General features: G+C 34.8%; 1 protein-coding gene across 2 annotated transcripts in view; it reads right to left on the bottom strand.

Moving 5' to 3' along the window:
* The window catches only part of vps50 (VPS50 EARP/GARPII complex subunit), a 335,202-nt gene extending 317,847 nt beyond the window's left edge, over positions 1-17,355 (bottom strand). For both annotated transcript variants that reach the window (XM_061882573.1, XM_061882574.1), the window contains exons 1-2: positions 17,206-17,355; positions 16,923-16,991 (exon numbers count right to left, since the gene is read on the bottom strand). In XM_061882573.1, the coding sequence (XP_061738557.1) occupies positions 16,923-16,991; positions 17,206-17,238 (102 nt within the window). In that variant the 5' untranslated portion in view covers positions 17,239-17,355. The remainder of the gene's footprint in view (positions 1-16,922; positions 16,992-17,205) is intronic.
* Positions 17,356-17,732: the final 377 nt, after the last annotated feature.

Genomic DNA, 17,732 nt, shown 5'->3' with positions numbered 1-17,732 from the left:
AATTTTCAAAAAATTCCCGATTTTCTTGAATTTCCCAAATGTCCACGAAATTCCCATTGAAATGAGTGGGACATTTTTCAAAATTCCAAAACTGCCACATTTTTATGCGATTCAAACTTCCACCATTTCCACATTTTTCAACCGATTCAAACCATTCCACCTTCAACATATTTCACTCATTCTGGAGATTCAAACTATTATTTTCCCAAGTTCTAAAAAAATCCAGGAATTCCAAGATTTCCAAACCCTGTTTTCACCCTTTTTTCTATCAACCACACCTTCCACATTTTCAACCAACTTTTAGACCCTTAGACCTTGTTTTCCCCCTTTCTTCTGTTGACCACGCCTTCCACATTTTTCAACACACTTCAACTGTTTCAACGTCAAAACATTCCTCTTAATCCAGTCGAAAAAACATTTTTTTCTTTTATATACAAGTGGAAAAATCCCCGGTTTTCCTGAAGTTCCAGGAATTCCGTAATACCATTTCTCAATCAAAAATGTTACTACTTTAACATTTTTTGGCCGATTTGAAAATTCCAACACCAATCATTATAACTCATTTAGAACATTCAAGCTTTTAGCAATTTCCCAAAAATTCCAGATTTTCTTGAATTTCCCAAATGTCCACGAAATTCTCATTGAAATGAGTGGGACATTTTTCAAAATTTCAAAACTGTCACATTTTTATGCGATTCAAACTTCCACCATTTCCACATTTTTCAACCGATTCAAACCATTCCACCTTCAACATATTTCACTCATTCTGGAGATTCAAACTATTATTTTCCCAAGTTCTAAAAAAATCCAGGAATTCCAAGATTTCCAAACCCTGTTTTCACCCTTTTTTCTATGAACCACACCTTCCACATTTTCAACCAACTTTTAGACCCTTAGACACTGTTTTCCCCCTTTCTTCTGTTGACCACGCCTTCCACATTTTTCAACACACTTCAACCGTTTCATCGTCAAAACATTCCTCTTAATCCAGTCAAAAAAACGTTTTTTTCTTTTATATACAAGTGGAAAAATCCCCGGTTTTCCTGAAGTTCCAGGAATTCCGTAATACCATTTCTCAATTAAAAATGTTACTACTTTAACATTTTTTGGCCGATTTGAAAAATTCCAACACCAACCATTATAACTCATTCAGAACATTCAAGCTTTTAGCAATTTCCAAAAAATTCCCGATTTTCTTGAATTTCCAAAATGTCCACGAAATTCCCATTGGAATGAGTGGGACATTTTTCAAAATTCCAAAACTGCCACATTTTTATGCGATTCAAACTTCCACCATTTCCACATTTTTCAACCGATTCAAACCATTCCACCTTCAACATATTTCACTCATTCTGGAGATTCAAACTATTATTTTCCCAAGTTCTAAAAAAATCCAGGAATTCCAAGATTTCCAAACCCTGTTTTCACCCTTTTTTCTATCAACCACACCAATCACATTTTCAACCAACTTTTAGACCCTTAGACCCTGTTTTCCCCCTTTCTTCTGTTGACCACGCCTTCCACATTTTTCAACACACTTCAACCGTTTCAACGTCAAAACATTCTTCTTAATCCAGTCGAAAAAACATTTTTTTCTTTTATATACAAGTGGAAAAATCCCCGGTTTTCCTGAAGTTCCAGGAATTCCGTAATACCATTTCTCAATTAAAAATGTTACTACTTTAAAATTTTTTGGCCGATTTGAAAAATTCCAACACCAACCATTATAACTCTTTCAGAACATTCAAGCTTTTAGCAATTTCCAAAAAATTCCAGATTTTCTTGAATTTCCCAAATGTCCATGAAATTCTCATTGAAATGAGTGGGACATTTTTCAAAATTTCAAAACTGTCACATTTTTATGCGATTCAAACTTCCATTTCCACATTTTTCAACCGATTCAAACCATTCCACCTTCAACATATTCCACTCATTCTGGAGATTCAAACTATTATTTTCCCAAGTTCTAAAAAAATCCAGGAATTCCAAGATTTCCAAACCCTGTTTTCACCCTTTTTTCTATGAACCACACCTTCCACATTTTCAACCAACTTTTAGACCCTTAGACACTGTTTTCCCCCTTTCTTCTGTTGACCACGCCTTCCACATTTTTCAACACACTTCAACCGTTTCAACGTCAAAACATTCCTCTTAATCCAGTCAAAAAAAATTTTTTTCTTTTATATACAAGTGGAAAAATCCCCGGTTTTCCTGAAGTTCCAGGAATTCCGTAATACCATTTCTCAATTAAAAATGTTACTACTTTAACATTTTTTGGCCGATTTGAAAAATTCCAACACCAACCATTATAACTCATTCAGAACATTCAAGCTTTTAGCAATTTCCAAAAAATTCCCGATTTTCTTGAATTTCCAAAATGTCCACGAAATTCCCATTGGAATGAGTGGGACATTTTTCAAAATTCCAAAACTGCCACATTTTTATGCGATTCAAACTTCCACCATTTCCACATTTTTCAACCGATTCAAACCATTCCACCTTCAACATATTTCACTCATTCTGGAGATTCAAACTATTATTTTCCCAAGTTCTAAAAAAATCCAGGAATTCCAAGATTTCCAAACCCTGTTTTCACCCTTTTTTCTATCAACCACACCTTCCACATTTTCAACCAACTTTTAGACCCTTAGACCCTGTTTTCCCCCTTTCTTCTGTTGACCACGCCTTCCACATTTTTCAACACACTTCAACCGTTTCAACGTCAAAACATTCTTCTTAATCCAGTCGAAAAAACATTTTTTTCTTTTATATACAAGTGGAAAAATCCCCGGTTTTCCTGAAGTTCCAGGAATTCCGTAATACCATTTCTCAATTAAAAATGTTACTACTTTAAAATTTGTTGGCCGATTTGAAAAATTCCAACACCAACCATTATAACTCTTTCAGAACATTCAAGCTTTTAGCAATTTCCAAAAAATTCCAGATTTTCTTGAATTTCCCAAATGTCCATGAAATTCTCATTGAAATGAGTGGGACATTTTTCAAAATTTCAAAACTGTCACATTTTTATGCGATTCAAACTTCCATTTCCACATTTTTCAACCGATTCAAACCATTCCACCTTCAACATATTCCACTCATTCTGGAGATTCAAACTATTATTTTCCCAAGTTCTAAAAAAATCCAGGAATTCCAAGATTTCCAAACCCTGTTTTCACCCTTTTTTCTATGAACCACACCTTCCACATTTTCAACCAACTTTTAGACCCTTAGACACTGTTTTCCCCCTTTCTTCTGTTGACCACGCCTTCCACATTTTTCAACACACTTCAACCGTTTCAACGTCAAAACATTCCTCTTAATCCAGTCAAAAAAACATTTTTTTCTTTTATATACAAGTGGAAACATCCCCGGTTTTCCTGAAGTTCCAGGAATTCCGTAATACCATTTCTCAATTAAAAATGTTACTACTTTAACATTTTTTGGCCGATTTGAAAAATTCCAACACCAACCATTATAACTCATTCAGAACATTCAAGCTTTTAGCAATTTCCAAAAAATTCCCGATTTTCTTGAATTTCCAAAATGTCCACGAAATTCCCATTGGAATGAGTGGGACATTTTTCAAAATTCCAAAACTGCCACATTTTTATGCGATTCAAACTTCCACCATTTCCACATTTTTCAACTGATTCAAACCATTCCAGCTTCAACATATTTCACTCATTCTGGACATTCAAACTATTATTTTTCCTAGTTCCAAAAAAATTCCAGGAATTCTAAACCCTGTTTTCACCCTTTTCTCTGTTGACCACTCCTTCCGCATTTTTCAACCCACTTCAAATGTTTCCCCATCATAACATTCCTCTTAACCAGTCAAAAAAACATATATTTTCTTTATATAATTGCCAAAGGGAATAAGCGGTAGAAAATGGGTGGATGGATGGAAAACTTTCCGGTTTTCCTGAAGTTCCAGTAATTCCGTAATACCATTTTTCAATTAAAAATGTTACTACAACATTTTTCGGACAATTTGAAAAATTCCAACACCAATCATTATAACTCATTCAGAACATTCAAGCTTTTAGAAATTTTCAAAAAATTCCCGATTTTCTTGAATTTCCCAAATGTCCACGAAATTCCCATTGAAATGAGTGGGACATTTTTCAAAATTCCAAAACTGCCACATTTTTATGCGATTCAAACTTCAACCATTTCCACATTTTTCAACCAATTCAAACCATTCCAGCTTCAACATATTCCACTCATTCTGGAGATTCAAACTATTATTTTCCCAAGTTCTAAAAAATTCCAGGAATTCCAAGATTTCCAAACCCTGTTTTCACCCTTTCTTCTGTTGACCACGCCTTCCACATTTTTCAACCCACTTTAACTGTTTCACCGTCAAAGCATTCTTCTTACTCAGGACAAAAAACAAAGTTGTTTTTTTGAATTGGAAAAATTCCCGGTTTTCCTGAAGTTCCAGGAATTCCGTAATACCATTTCTCAATTTCAAATGTTACTACTTCAACATTTCTCGACCGATTTTAAAAATTCCCATTTTTACACGATTCAAACCGTTCTAACTTCAAAATATTCAGCCTGTTCAGGAATTGTGTGCTCCCTTTCAAACTTTATTAAAAAAAATCTTGGATTTCCTAGAATTCCCAGTTTTCCAGGACATTTTACACCCTTAAAGTGACATGTCCATTTTTCAAACTTCCACCATTTCCACATTTTTCAACTGATTCAAACCATTCCACCTTCAACATATTCCACTCATTCTGGAAATTCAAACTATTATTTGCCCAAGCTCCAAAAAAATCCAGGAATTCCAAGACTCCAAACCCTGTTTTTACTCTTTTTTCTGTCGACTTCTCCGTTCTCATTTTTCAACCAACATTTAGACCCTTAGACCCTGTTTTCACCCCTTCTTCTGTTGACCACGCCTTCCACATTTTTCAACCCACTTTAACTGTTTCATTGTCAAAACATTCCTTAATCAGGGCAAAAAACAAAGTTGTTTTTTTAAATTGGGAAAATTCCCGGTTTTCCTGAAGTTCCAAGAATTCCATTTCTAAAATAAAAATGTTACTACTTCAACATTTCTCCACCGATTTGAAAAATTCCAACACCAACCATTACAACTCATTCAAATTTTTTTAACAATTTCAAAAAAATTCCCTCTTTCTCGAATTTCCCAAATGTCCATGAAATTCTCATTGAAATGAGAAGGACATTTTCAAAGTTCCACAACTGCCACATTTTTATGCGATTCAAACAGTTCCAACTTCAAAATATTCTGCCTGTTCCCTTTCAAACTTTATGAAAACATTTTTTCCCAGGTTTCCTAGAATTCCAAGTTTTCATGGACATTTTCCGGATTCAAAATAATTTGTCCATTTTCCACCACCACCAGTTCCACATTTTACAACCCACTCAAACCATTCCACCTTCAACATATTCCACTCATTCTGGACAAACAAACTATTATTTTTCAAAGTTCCGAAAAATTCCAGGAATTCCAAGATTTCCAAACCCTGTTTTCACCCTTTTTTCTGTCGACCACTTCTTCCACATTTTTCAACCCACTTAAACTGTTTCATCGTCAAAACATTCCTCTTAATCAGGATAAACACTGGAAAAATTCCCGGTTTTCCCGAAGTTCCGGGGATTTCGTAATACCATTTCACAATTAAAAATGTTACTACTTCAACATTTCTCAACCGATTTGAAAAATTCCCACACCAACCATTACAACTCATTCAGAGCAGTTTTTTTATAGCAATTTCCCAAAAATTCCCGCTTTTCTCGAATTTCCCAAATGTTCATGAAATTCCCATTGAAATGAGTGAGACATTTTTCAAAGTTTCACAACTGCCACATTTTAATGCGATTCAAACCGTTCCAACTTCAAAATATTCAGCCTGTTCAGTGCTGAAATTGCACTTTTTACGTGTGCATTAATAAATAATTAAAAACTTCTCAGCTGTTCACTACTTTTTGGCCTGCACTGTATGTCCGCGTATTTAAAGTTCCGGGCACGCCAAACGCTCCAAATTTGATCACTTTTTATTAGTTAGACTCATCAAGCGATTAATGAAAGCAAAAGAATATGAAGAGAAGTTTTTTTCTAATCAAACAAATTAATTTGATTATTTGTTGCAGCCCTAGTGTCAAATTCTGCTTTGTAAGGAATTAAACCATTTTATAAAGTGTTTTTATTATCATCATTAAATTGCTTGTTACTATGTACTGTTGGTGCCAAACCTAATATGTCAAAACTGAATAGAATTCCAATCTTGATTGTTGTGTAGTTGTAATTGGAGGTTAAGTGTCAAGACATGTCTTTTCTCTTTGCTAGAGGGCTTGTGTACAGCAAAATGTAATTTAAAACATTTGTATGCACGTACAACACTTAAGACCTTCAGTATAGCAGCATGTGGAATTAAATGATGGAATGGATTAAGCAAAGCAATCAAACAATGTACTAATATGATCCACTTCAAAAAACTCTTCAAACTTAAAGTGTTTACAAAGTACAAAGAGGAAGAACCATGATAAACATTCTGAATTTTTTTCATCCATCCATTCTGTCATTCTCAAAATAATCTTACTTATCTCATCATATGAAATATAACTTACTTCACCAAATTATTTATTTATTTATTAGGGACCAATGTCCCTTTGGGACAGATGACCCATTGAATTTCTAGCATTTTATTAATATTATTATTATTATTATACCGCCGCCTCTTTGAGCTGTAATTTGACCCCATTAACATGTTTCAAAACTCACCAATTTTGACACACACATCAGGACAGGCAAAAATTGTGATCTAATCAAAAAACCAAACCCCAAAACTAAAAATTGTGCTCTAGCGCCCCCTAGGAAGAAAACACAGTCAAAACTGCCTGTAACTTCCAGTAGGAATGTCGTAGAAACATGAAACAAAAAACCTCTATGTAGGTCTCAGTTAGACCTATATTTCATCTACTGACACCGCCGGCTAAAATCAACAGGAAGTTTGCTTTTCCCACTTCAATACAAAAGTTGGCTAAAAAATGTCGCTTCTTTTCAAACATTATCTCCTTTGAGGCCGTTTGTCATTTCGGCTTCAAATAAACACAGGAGAGAGATTGAACCCTTTTGATTAAAAGTTGATGAAAGAGTTTATAACTAATCTAAGAGACTGATGTATAATACATGTGTATACAACTTTTTCTCTGTGTAGTAATCAAAGACCAAGGAGCTGGTCATTGACTTTGGGAGGTCGAGTCCAAGGTCACAACCTGTTGCGATCGAGGGAGTTGAGGTACAGACCGTGGACTCATTCAAGTACCTCGGGGTTTGGGTGGACAATAAGTTGGACTGGACTGTTAACACGGACCACCAGTACAAGAAAGGACAGAGCAGGCTGTACTTCCTCAGGAGACTGCACTCCTTCAACATTTGTAGAAAACTCCTGTGGATGTACTACCAGTCTGTGGTTGCCAGTGTTCTGTTCTACATGGTAGTGTGCCGGGGGGGCAGTACATCTAAGAAGGACAGCTCCAGACTTGAGAAACTGATCAGGTGGGCCGGTTCTACAATCGTAATGAAACTGGACTCCCTGGTGACGGTGGCAGAGAAGAGGACTGTTGACAAACTAGTGAGCATCCTGGATGATGCCAATCACCCTCTGCATACAGTTATCAGTAGCCAGAGGAGCCTGTTCAGTGCTAGACTGCTTCATCACAAGTAATAGACTCAAAAACTCCTTTGTCCCACACGCCATTAGACTGTACAACTCTTCTCTGGGGCGGTGGGGCCCCGGGAGGTACAAGGATGACAGGGGATGCAAAACAATAACAGTGCAATATGTTTTCATAACATGGTCACTACTGCCTACTTTGTCTTGTTATATTTTTATTTTACTGTTATATTTTTATTCCCATTGTTGCTTTTTATTGTTTATTCTTATTGTAATATTTCTCTTTTTTGTTTCCATTTAAACCCCCATTATTTCATTTTTTTTAATTGATTTCAACTCTGTACATTGCTGCTGGAATTTTTATTTTCCTGAAGGAATCAATAAATAAAGTACTATCTATCTATCTATCTATCTATCTATCTATCTTCTTGGGTTACGGGGGCAGCAGCCCAATCAGGGAAGCCTAGACTTCCCTCTCCTCAGCCACTTCCACTAGCTCTTCCCAGGGGATCACAAGGCGCTCCCAGGCCTGCTGAGAGACATAGTCTCTTCAGCGTGTCCTGGGTCTTCCTCGTGGTCTCCTACCGGTGGTATATGTCCTGAACACCTCAACAGCAAGGCGTCCTTATAAAACACCCAAGCCACTTTACAACTGTTATTATTATGAGACTGATGTATAATACATGTGTATACAACTTTTTTCTCTGTGTAATAATCCATCCATCCATCTTCTACCTCTTATTTGGGCTTGGGTCGCGGGGGCAGCAGCCCAATCGGTCCCGTCCATCGCTGCTTGCAGCCTTAATTTTTATTGTGATTACTTATAGAGAATATTGTGAATAAATTGAGGAGCTTGATTCCTCACTAAATATAGCAGCAAAGTCATTAAGTTGGCAACACTGTATCCCCCTGCTACATCATCTTATTCTCTGGGAGACCTGGGTCGACCACCAAGGCGAACAGATAAAGTAGTGCACATTTTATTTGTGGCCACAGAACGTACGGGCTACATAATATAAACATTCCTGAAATACCTCACGGTCAACAAAAAGACTAACGAATATAAACTTAGCGGTATAACGCTGACAGTAGCTAACACTAAATAGCAGAAGTCAAATGTCACAAATACAAGTTTCAGAGTTGCCTCCTGTGACTGATTGAGTTACGGTGCCCTAAAAAAAAAATACATTTGACTACAGCAGAACTTATTTCACACTTTGAAGGAGTCCTTAAGTGGAACAAATGTGAGGCTTCGGTCTCGTTTTAGCAACTTTGAATTGAAATGCAATGAAGCATTGGTAGCAAGGCGATGACGTACACCTTGTATTCAAGCAAGCTGCGTTGTGAAACACCAAAAAAAAAAGTGCTGGGCGGATTGATCCGAATATCGTAGAACTGTACCGCAATTTACAGGCTTAATTCCTTGTGACGGCGCTTTTAACTCAAAACACTCCAAATAAAATGAATTAACATCAAATAAAAATGGCACACACCTTTAAAAAAGAAAAAGCAATTTTTAAATTGGAAATACTGTATAAAAAAAATACAAAATAATGTACTACAAACAAAAACTGTTGAAGTAATGTAATAATATTGCAGTGTTCAAAATGGGGTCCCAGGGACCCCGTCAAGTCATATGTGAAGTGAAGTATATTTATATAGCGCTTTTCTCTAGTGACTCAAAGCGCTTTACATAGTGAAACCCAATATCTAAGTTACATTTAAAGCAATGTGGGTGGCACTGGGAGCACGTGGGTAAAGTGTCTTGCCCAAGGACACAACGGCAGTTACTAGGATGGCGGAAGCGGGAATCGAACCTGCAACCCTCAAGTTGCTGGCACAGCCACTCTACCAACCAAGCTATACCGCCCTAGTCATAAAAATGGGGTCCCACTTTTTTGTAAGCGCTTTGAAAACAAATGATAAATATATGCATTGTCCTATTGTATCTCACATTTTATATTGTGTTTTGGAAAAAGGTTGTCCAGAACGTTGATTAATTCATTGATTGATTGATTGATACTTTTATTAGTAGATTGCACAGTTCAGTACATATTCCGTACAATTGACCACTAAATGGTAACACCCGAATAAGTTTTTCAACTTGTTTAAGTCGGGGTCCATGTTAATCAATTCATGGTATTAAAAATATAACACAAAATAAAACATGTTATGCATATGTGAATTCATTCACTTTCTTCTTTCCTTCATGATTCTAAACTTTACCGCTGCCGCCCCAAAATCTAAGTTTTCTGGGTGACGAGGACCACTGACACATGTCATCTCTGCATATTTTACTAGAATAACCTTATGGGCGTTACATATATCAACATTAAGTACCTACTGTACTGTTTAGTTGTTGAAAAACCCTTCACAAAAGCTCAAATCTACGCAAACGACCACTTCGCTGCTGCCAAAAATTGATTTTAAGTAATATTTTGATACTGACAAATCTTATCTTTGTACATTCTACTAAAACAGTGTTTTTCAACCTTTTTTGAGCCAAGGCACATTTTTTGCATTGAAAAAATGCAGAGGGGCACCACCAGCAGAAAACGTAAAAAAATTAAACTCAGTAGCTGATATTGACAGTAAAACTTATTTTGAGTTTTTGGTGTTTTCCTGTGTGGAGTGTTTTAGTTCTATTTTGGTGGCATCTCCTGTTTTGTTGGAGAAGCCACCAAAATAGAACTAAAATACTCCACACAGGAAAACACCAAAAACTCAAAATAAGATTTACTGTCAATATCAGCTACTGAGTTTAATTTTTTTATGTTTTCTGCTTGTCTTGGTATTTTCCTGTAGCAGTTTCATGCCTTCCTAGAGCGTTATTCCACGCACCCGCTTTGTTTTAGCAATCAAGGCTATTTAAGTTGTCGCTATCCTTCTTTGCAGGGAAATTGTTGATCGGCATGTCATGTTCGAATGTACTTTGTGGACGCCGTCTGCTCCACACGATGTAAGTCTTTGCTGTCGTCCAGCATTCTGTTTTTGTTTACTTTGCAGCCAGTTCAGTTTTAGTTTCGTTTTGCATAGCCTTCCCTAAGCTTCAAAGCCTTTTCTTAGCGGCACTCACCTTCTGTTTATTTTTGGTTTAAGCAGTGGATAACTTGTGACCTGCATGCTGCCTCCAGCATGTTGTGATCATGACAAAGTAATTAGCTGACTGCTGCCACCTACTGATATGGAAGAGTATTACATGGTTACTTTGCCAAGATCTAGACAGTACAGACACTCAACAACGGCACATTATTTTCAGATTATAATCACTGGTCTGGAAAAAATATTTTTAACAGCATTAAGTGAAATTACATAATCTCCCACGGCACAGCAGTGTGCCGCGGCACAGTGGTTGAAAAACACTGTACTAGAATACCCTTATGATCATTACACATATCAATTTCAAGTGCCTACTGTACTGTTTACTTTTTGAAATACCCTTTTTAGTGCAAATATCTACCCAAACGACTACTTTGGTGCTGATAAAAATTGATTGTGAAGGGTATTTCAACAAGTGAACAGTACAGTAGGTATTTGATGTTGATATATGTAATACCCATAAAGGTATTCTAGTAAAATATGCAGAAATGAGATGTGCCAGTATCAAAATATTACTTGAAATCCATTTTTGGCAGCAGCAAAGTGGTCATTTGGGTAGATTTTAGCTCGAAAAAGGGTATTTCAACAAGTATACAGTACAGTAGGTACTTGATTTTGATATATGTAATACCCATAATGGTATCCTAGTAAAGTATGCAGAGATGAGATGTGTTAGTTTCAAAATATTACTTGAAATCTATTTTTGGCAGCAGCAAAGTGGTCGTTTGTGTAGATTTTAGCTCTAAAAAGGGTATTTCAACAAGTAAACAGTACGGTAGGTACTTGATTTTGATATATGTAATGCTCATAAGGGTATTCTAGTAAAATATGCACAGATAAGATGTGCCAGTATCAAAATATTATTTGAAATAATTTTTGGGCAGCAGCTAAGTGGTCGTTTGGGTAGATTTTAGCTCAAAAAAGGGTATTTCAACAAGTAAACTGTACAGTAGGTATTTGATATTGATATATGTAATACCCATAAAGGTATTCTAGTAAAGTATGCAGAAATTACATGTGCCAGTATCAAAATATTACTTGAAATCCATTATTGGCAGCAGCAAAGTGGTCGTTTGGGTAGATTTTAGCTCGAAAAAGGGTATTTCAACAAGTAAACAGTACAGTAGGTACTTGATTTTGATATATGTAATGCTCATAAGGGTTTTCATCTTGAAGATCTAAAAAATTTTATTTTGGACTGTACGGCGGGTCAGATTGAAAAGCTCAACGGGCCACATGTGGCCCCCGGGCCTTAAGTTGACCCGGTCTGTGTTACACTATTTGATTTTGCACTGGTACTGTATTTGACTACTGTACTTCTACTTCTACCATAACTACTGTGACTTACTGTCTTGTATATAATGTACATCACAGCTATCCAATTTTTTTGTATTTTTTCTCTTCAGTGTATTAGATTCTGCAACACTGTTTGGATATCACTGTATGCAATATATGAAGTGCATGGAAAAAAAGCATTTCACTGTGGCGTACTCTGCATGTGACGAATAAACTTTGAACTTTGAAATTAAAAGCTGCATATATCATGTGTCTGTGCCGGCACGCTGTTTGAATGGAAGAAAAAGCGGCCGTGACGACATGTTGTAGAGCAGTGGTTCTCAACCTTTTTTCAGTGATGTACCCCCTGGGAACATTTTTTTTAATTCAAGTACCCCCTAATCAGAGCAAATAATTTTTGGTTGAAAAAAAAGAGAAAAAGAAGTAAAATACAGCACTATGTCATCAGTTTCTGATTTATTAAAATGTATAACAGTGCAAAATATTGCTCATTTGTAGTGGTCTTGAACTATTTGGGAAAAAAAGATATCAAAAAATAACTAAAAACTTGTTGAAAAATAAAGATTTCTACACATAGAAGTAATCATCAACTTAAAGTGCCCTCTTTGGGGGTTTTAATAGAGATCCATCTGGATTCATCAACTTCATTCTAAACATTTCTTCACAAAAAAAAAAAAATCTTCAACATCAATATTTATGGAACATGTCCACAAAAAATCTAGCTGTCAACACTGAATATTGCATTGTTGCAGTTCTTTTTACAGTTTATGAACTTACATTCAAATATTGTTGAAGTATTATTCAATAAATATATTTATAAAGGATTTTTGAGTTGTTGCTATTTTTAGAATATTCTTTTAAAAATCTCACGTACCCCTCGGCATACCTTCAAGTACCCCCATTTGAGAACCTCTGATCCAACACATATTTTACCTTTTTTAATATAAATATACTCTTAAACGTCTTTTTTCGTACATGTGCAATATGAGATTTCCATGTCAGACCGTCATCCAGTATCACTCCTAAAAATCTAAGTTCAGAAACCCTTTCAATATCAATTCTATCTATTGACAGTTTGATTGTTTCCTCCCTTTTCCTCTTACAAAAAATCATAAAATTGTTTTTTTTTTTTACATTCAATGATAATTTATTGACATCAAACCATCCCTTAAGTTTAATCATTTCCCGTTCAATAATAACACTTTTAAGTCATATATATGATATATATGGTGTATCGTGACATGGCCTAAAAATATGGAGGTATTAATAAAAGGCCATATCGCCCAGCCCTGCCCAAAACTATCCACATGTTTTCCTTCTCTTTTTCTTGGCAGTATAGAATACTTGCCAACCTTGAGACCTCCGATTTCGGGAGAAGGGAGGTTGGACGGGGGGTGTGGTTAAGAGTCAAGTATTTCATATATATATAAAGGGTGTGGGAAAAAATCGATTCGAATACCAATTTTCGATTCCAATACAAATCTCGAGTCTCACGTTGTGCCATTCAGAATCGATTAACACATGAGCCAATCACCACACCCTACGCCTGCTTGTACCCACCCACTCTGTGCCCTATATAAACCATTGTATGTGAATGCTTCCATTAAAATCTCCTGATGATTGAGGGAACCCCTCATGAAACAGTTCTGTAGAGATGAAGTAGTCTTGTGATTTTTTCCCACACCTACATATTGCGCTCTACCACGGTATCGAGCACTATTCTCTGGATAATCCAATCAAGACATATATATATATATATATATATTTTTTTTTTTTTTTATCAATCCAACAAAACAATACACAGCAATAACATAACAATGCAATCCAATTCCAAAACAAAACCTGACCCAGCAACACTCAAAACTGCAATAAACAGAGCAATTGAGAGGAGACACAAACACCACACAGAACAAACCAAAAGTAGTGACAAAAAAATGAATATTATCAACAACAGTATCAATATTAATTATAATTTCAGCATAGCAGTGATTAAAAATCCCTCACTGACATTATCATTAGACATTTATAAAAATAATAAAAAAGAACAATAGTGTCACAGTGGCTTACACTTGCATGGCATCTCATAAGCTTGACAACACACTGTGTCCAATGTTTTCACAAAGATAAAACAAGTCATATTTTTGGTTCCTTTAATAGTTCAAACTAATTTACATTATTGCAATCAGTTGATAAAACATTGTCCTTTATAATTATAAAAGCTTTTTACAAAAATCTACTACTCTGCTAGCATGTCAGCAGACTGGGGTAGATCCTGCTGAAATCCTATGTATTGAATGAATACAGAATCGTTTTGAATCGGAAAAATAGCGTTTTTGTATCGAGAATCACGTTGAATCGAAAAAACTCCATATATAATCGAATCGTGACCTCAAGAATCGATATTGAATCAAAATCGTGGGACATATATATGTATATATATGAGAAAAACTTGACTTTCAGTTAATTCTAGCTATATATATATATATATATATATATATATATATATATTAATAAAATAAATACTTGAATTTCAATGTTCATTTATTTACACATATACACACACACAACACTCATCTACTCATTGTTGAGTTAAGGGTTGAATTGTCCATCCTTGTTCTTTTCTCTGTCCCTATTTTCCTAACCATATGCATGTACAGTAGATGGCAGTATTGTCCTGTTTAAGAGTGTCACAACATTGATGTTTACGGCAGACGAACTGCTTTAAGGTAGACGAAAACGTGACTGCTGTTGTTGTGTGTTGTTACCGCGCTGGGAGGACGTTAATGAAACTGCCTAACAATAAACCCACATAAGAAACCAAGAAGTCGCTTGAAAAAGAGTATATTATATGACATTTACCTTGAAAAAGAGTATATGACATTTACCTTGAAAACGAGTATATTATATGACATTTACCTTGAAAAAGAGTATGACATTTAGCTTGAAAAAGACTATATTATATGACATTTACCTTGAAAGAGTATATTATGACATTTACCTTGAAAAAGAGTATATTATATGACATTTACCTTGAAAAAGAGTATGTTATGACATTTACCTTGAAAAAGAGTATATTATATGTCATTTACCTTGAAAAAAAGAGTATATTATACGACATTTAACTTGAAAAAGAGTATATTATATGACATTTACCTTGAAAAAGAGTATATTATATGACATTTACCTTGAAAAAGAGTATGACATTTACCTTGAAAAAGAGTATATTATACGACATTTATCTTGAAAAAGAGTATATTATACGACATTTACCTTGAAAAAGAGCATATTATATGACATTTACCTTGAAAGAGTATATTATATGACATCTACCTTGAAAAATAGTATATTATACGACATTTACCTTGAGAAAGAGTATATTATACAACATTTACCTAGAAAAGGAGTATATTACATGACATTTACCTTGAAAAAGAGTATATTGTATGACATTTACCTTGAAAAAGAGTATATTATATGACATTTACCTTGAAAAAGAGTATATTATGTGACATTTACCTTGAAAAAGAGTATATTATACGACATTTACCTTGGAAAAGAGTATATTATGTGACATTTACCTTGAAAAAGAGTATATTATGTGACATTTACCTTGAAAAAAAAAGAGTATATTATGTGACATTTACCTTGAAAAAGAGTATATTATATGACATTTACCTTGAAAAAGAGTAAATTATTTGACATTTACCTTGAAAAAGAGTATATTATATGACATTTACCTTGAAAAAGAGTATATTATATGACATTTACCTTGAAAAAGAGTATATTATTTGACATTTACCTTGAAAAAGAGTATATTATATGACATTTACCTTGAAAAAGAGTATATTATATGACATTTACCTTGAAAAAGAGTATATTATGACATTTACCTTGAAAAAGAGTATATTATACGACATTTATCTTGAAAAAGAGTATATTATACGACATTTACCTTGAAAAAGAGCATATTATATGACATTTACCTTGAAAGAGTATATTATATGACATTTACCTTGAAAAATAGTATAATATACGACATTTACCTTGAGAAAGAGTATATTATACAACATTTACCTAGAAAAGGAGTATATTACATGACATTTACCTTGAAAAAGAGTATATTGTATGACATTTACCTTGAAAAAGAGTATATTATATGACATTTACCTTGAAAAAGAGTATATTATGACATTTACCTTGAAAAAGAGTATATTATACGACATTTACCTTGGAAAAGAGTATATCATGTGACATTTACCTTGAAAAAGAGTATATTATGTGACATTTACCTTGAAAAAAAAGAGTATATTATGTGACATTTACCTTGAAAAAGAGTATATTATATGACATTTACCTTGAAAAAGACTATATTATACGACATTTACCTTGAAAAAGAGTATATTATATGACATTTACCTTGAAAAAGAGTATATTATACGACATTTACCTTGAAAAAGAGTATATTGTATGACATTTACCTTGAAAAAGAGTATATTATACATTTACCTTGAAAAAGAGTATATTATACATTTACCTTGAAAAAGAGTATATTATATGACATTTACCTTGAAAAAAAGAGTATATTATATGACATTTACCTTGAAAAAGAGTATATTATACGACATTTACCTTGAAAAAGAGTATATTATATGACATTTACCTTGAAAAAGAGTATATTATATGACATTTACCTTGAAAAAGAGTATATGACATTTACCTTGAAAATGAGTATATTATATGACATTTACCTTGAAAAAGAGTATATTATATGACATTTACCTTGAAAAAGAGTATATTATATGACATTTACCTTGAAAAAGAGTATATTATATGACATTTACCTTGAAAAAGAGTATATTATCTGACATTTACCTTGCTTGGGATCCTCAGGTTCTCCACAGGACTGAGGTCTGTTATGCTCTCCTGGGGACTCTTCAGGCCCTGGTAAAAAATAAAAAACAGAAGCAGAACACATTGGCCTGAGAAGTGGAACATTATCAGGCAGTTTGTCAGCGTTACTACGACTTATGATGAATATAAATTATTATTATTATTACATTCACCTGTCACAGTTAGCCTGCTAGCTGTCCAAGCTAGCAGGCTATATGGCAGTTTGATACAAACACCAGGCCGGTGCTTTGTGTAGTTTACTTACCTGCCGGGCCATAAGAGACTTGATCTTCTGCATTGTGCCCCGCAGAAAAATATCCAACTGGCTCACAAGCGACGAACAAAATTAGGTTTTCATGTCAACGACGCGCCTCCATCAAACACCAGAAGGAAGCCATGGTTTTGTCACGTGACCCAAGAGCCCGGAAGCGTTTTGACTGAGACGTACAAGGCATCATGGGAAATGAAGTTTTTTTTGACATGCCCTATTTCAGTTCGCTATAAAGAATACAATAATAAGTTGTTTATTTACAACTCACACTCTTGGCGTTCCCTCGATGAGCTTCATAAGGTTTCTCACCAGAAGTGGTTTTCCAACAACAACAATATGCTGTTGTTGTTTTGTTACAAACTAACAAATAACAGACTGGCAAGGTAATGATAATTCCATCCATCCATTTCCTACCGCTTATTCCCTTTTGGGGTCGCTGGCGTCTATCTCAGCTACAACCGGGCTGAAGGCAGGGTACACCCTGGACAAGTCGCCACCTCATTGCAGGGCCAAGGTAATGA

This window comes from Nerophis ophidion, linkage group LG21 (genome assembly GCF_033978795.1).
Source record: "Nerophis ophidion isolate RoL-2023_Sa linkage group LG21, RoL_Noph_v1.0, whole genome shotgun sequence".
Taxonomy (NCBI): domain Eukaryota; kingdom Metazoa; phylum Chordata; class Actinopteri; order Syngnathiformes; family Syngnathidae; genus Nerophis; species Nerophis ophidion.
Note: the sequence above shows the minus strand (reverse complement) of the source record. Positions and strands in the feature narration are given on the sequence as shown.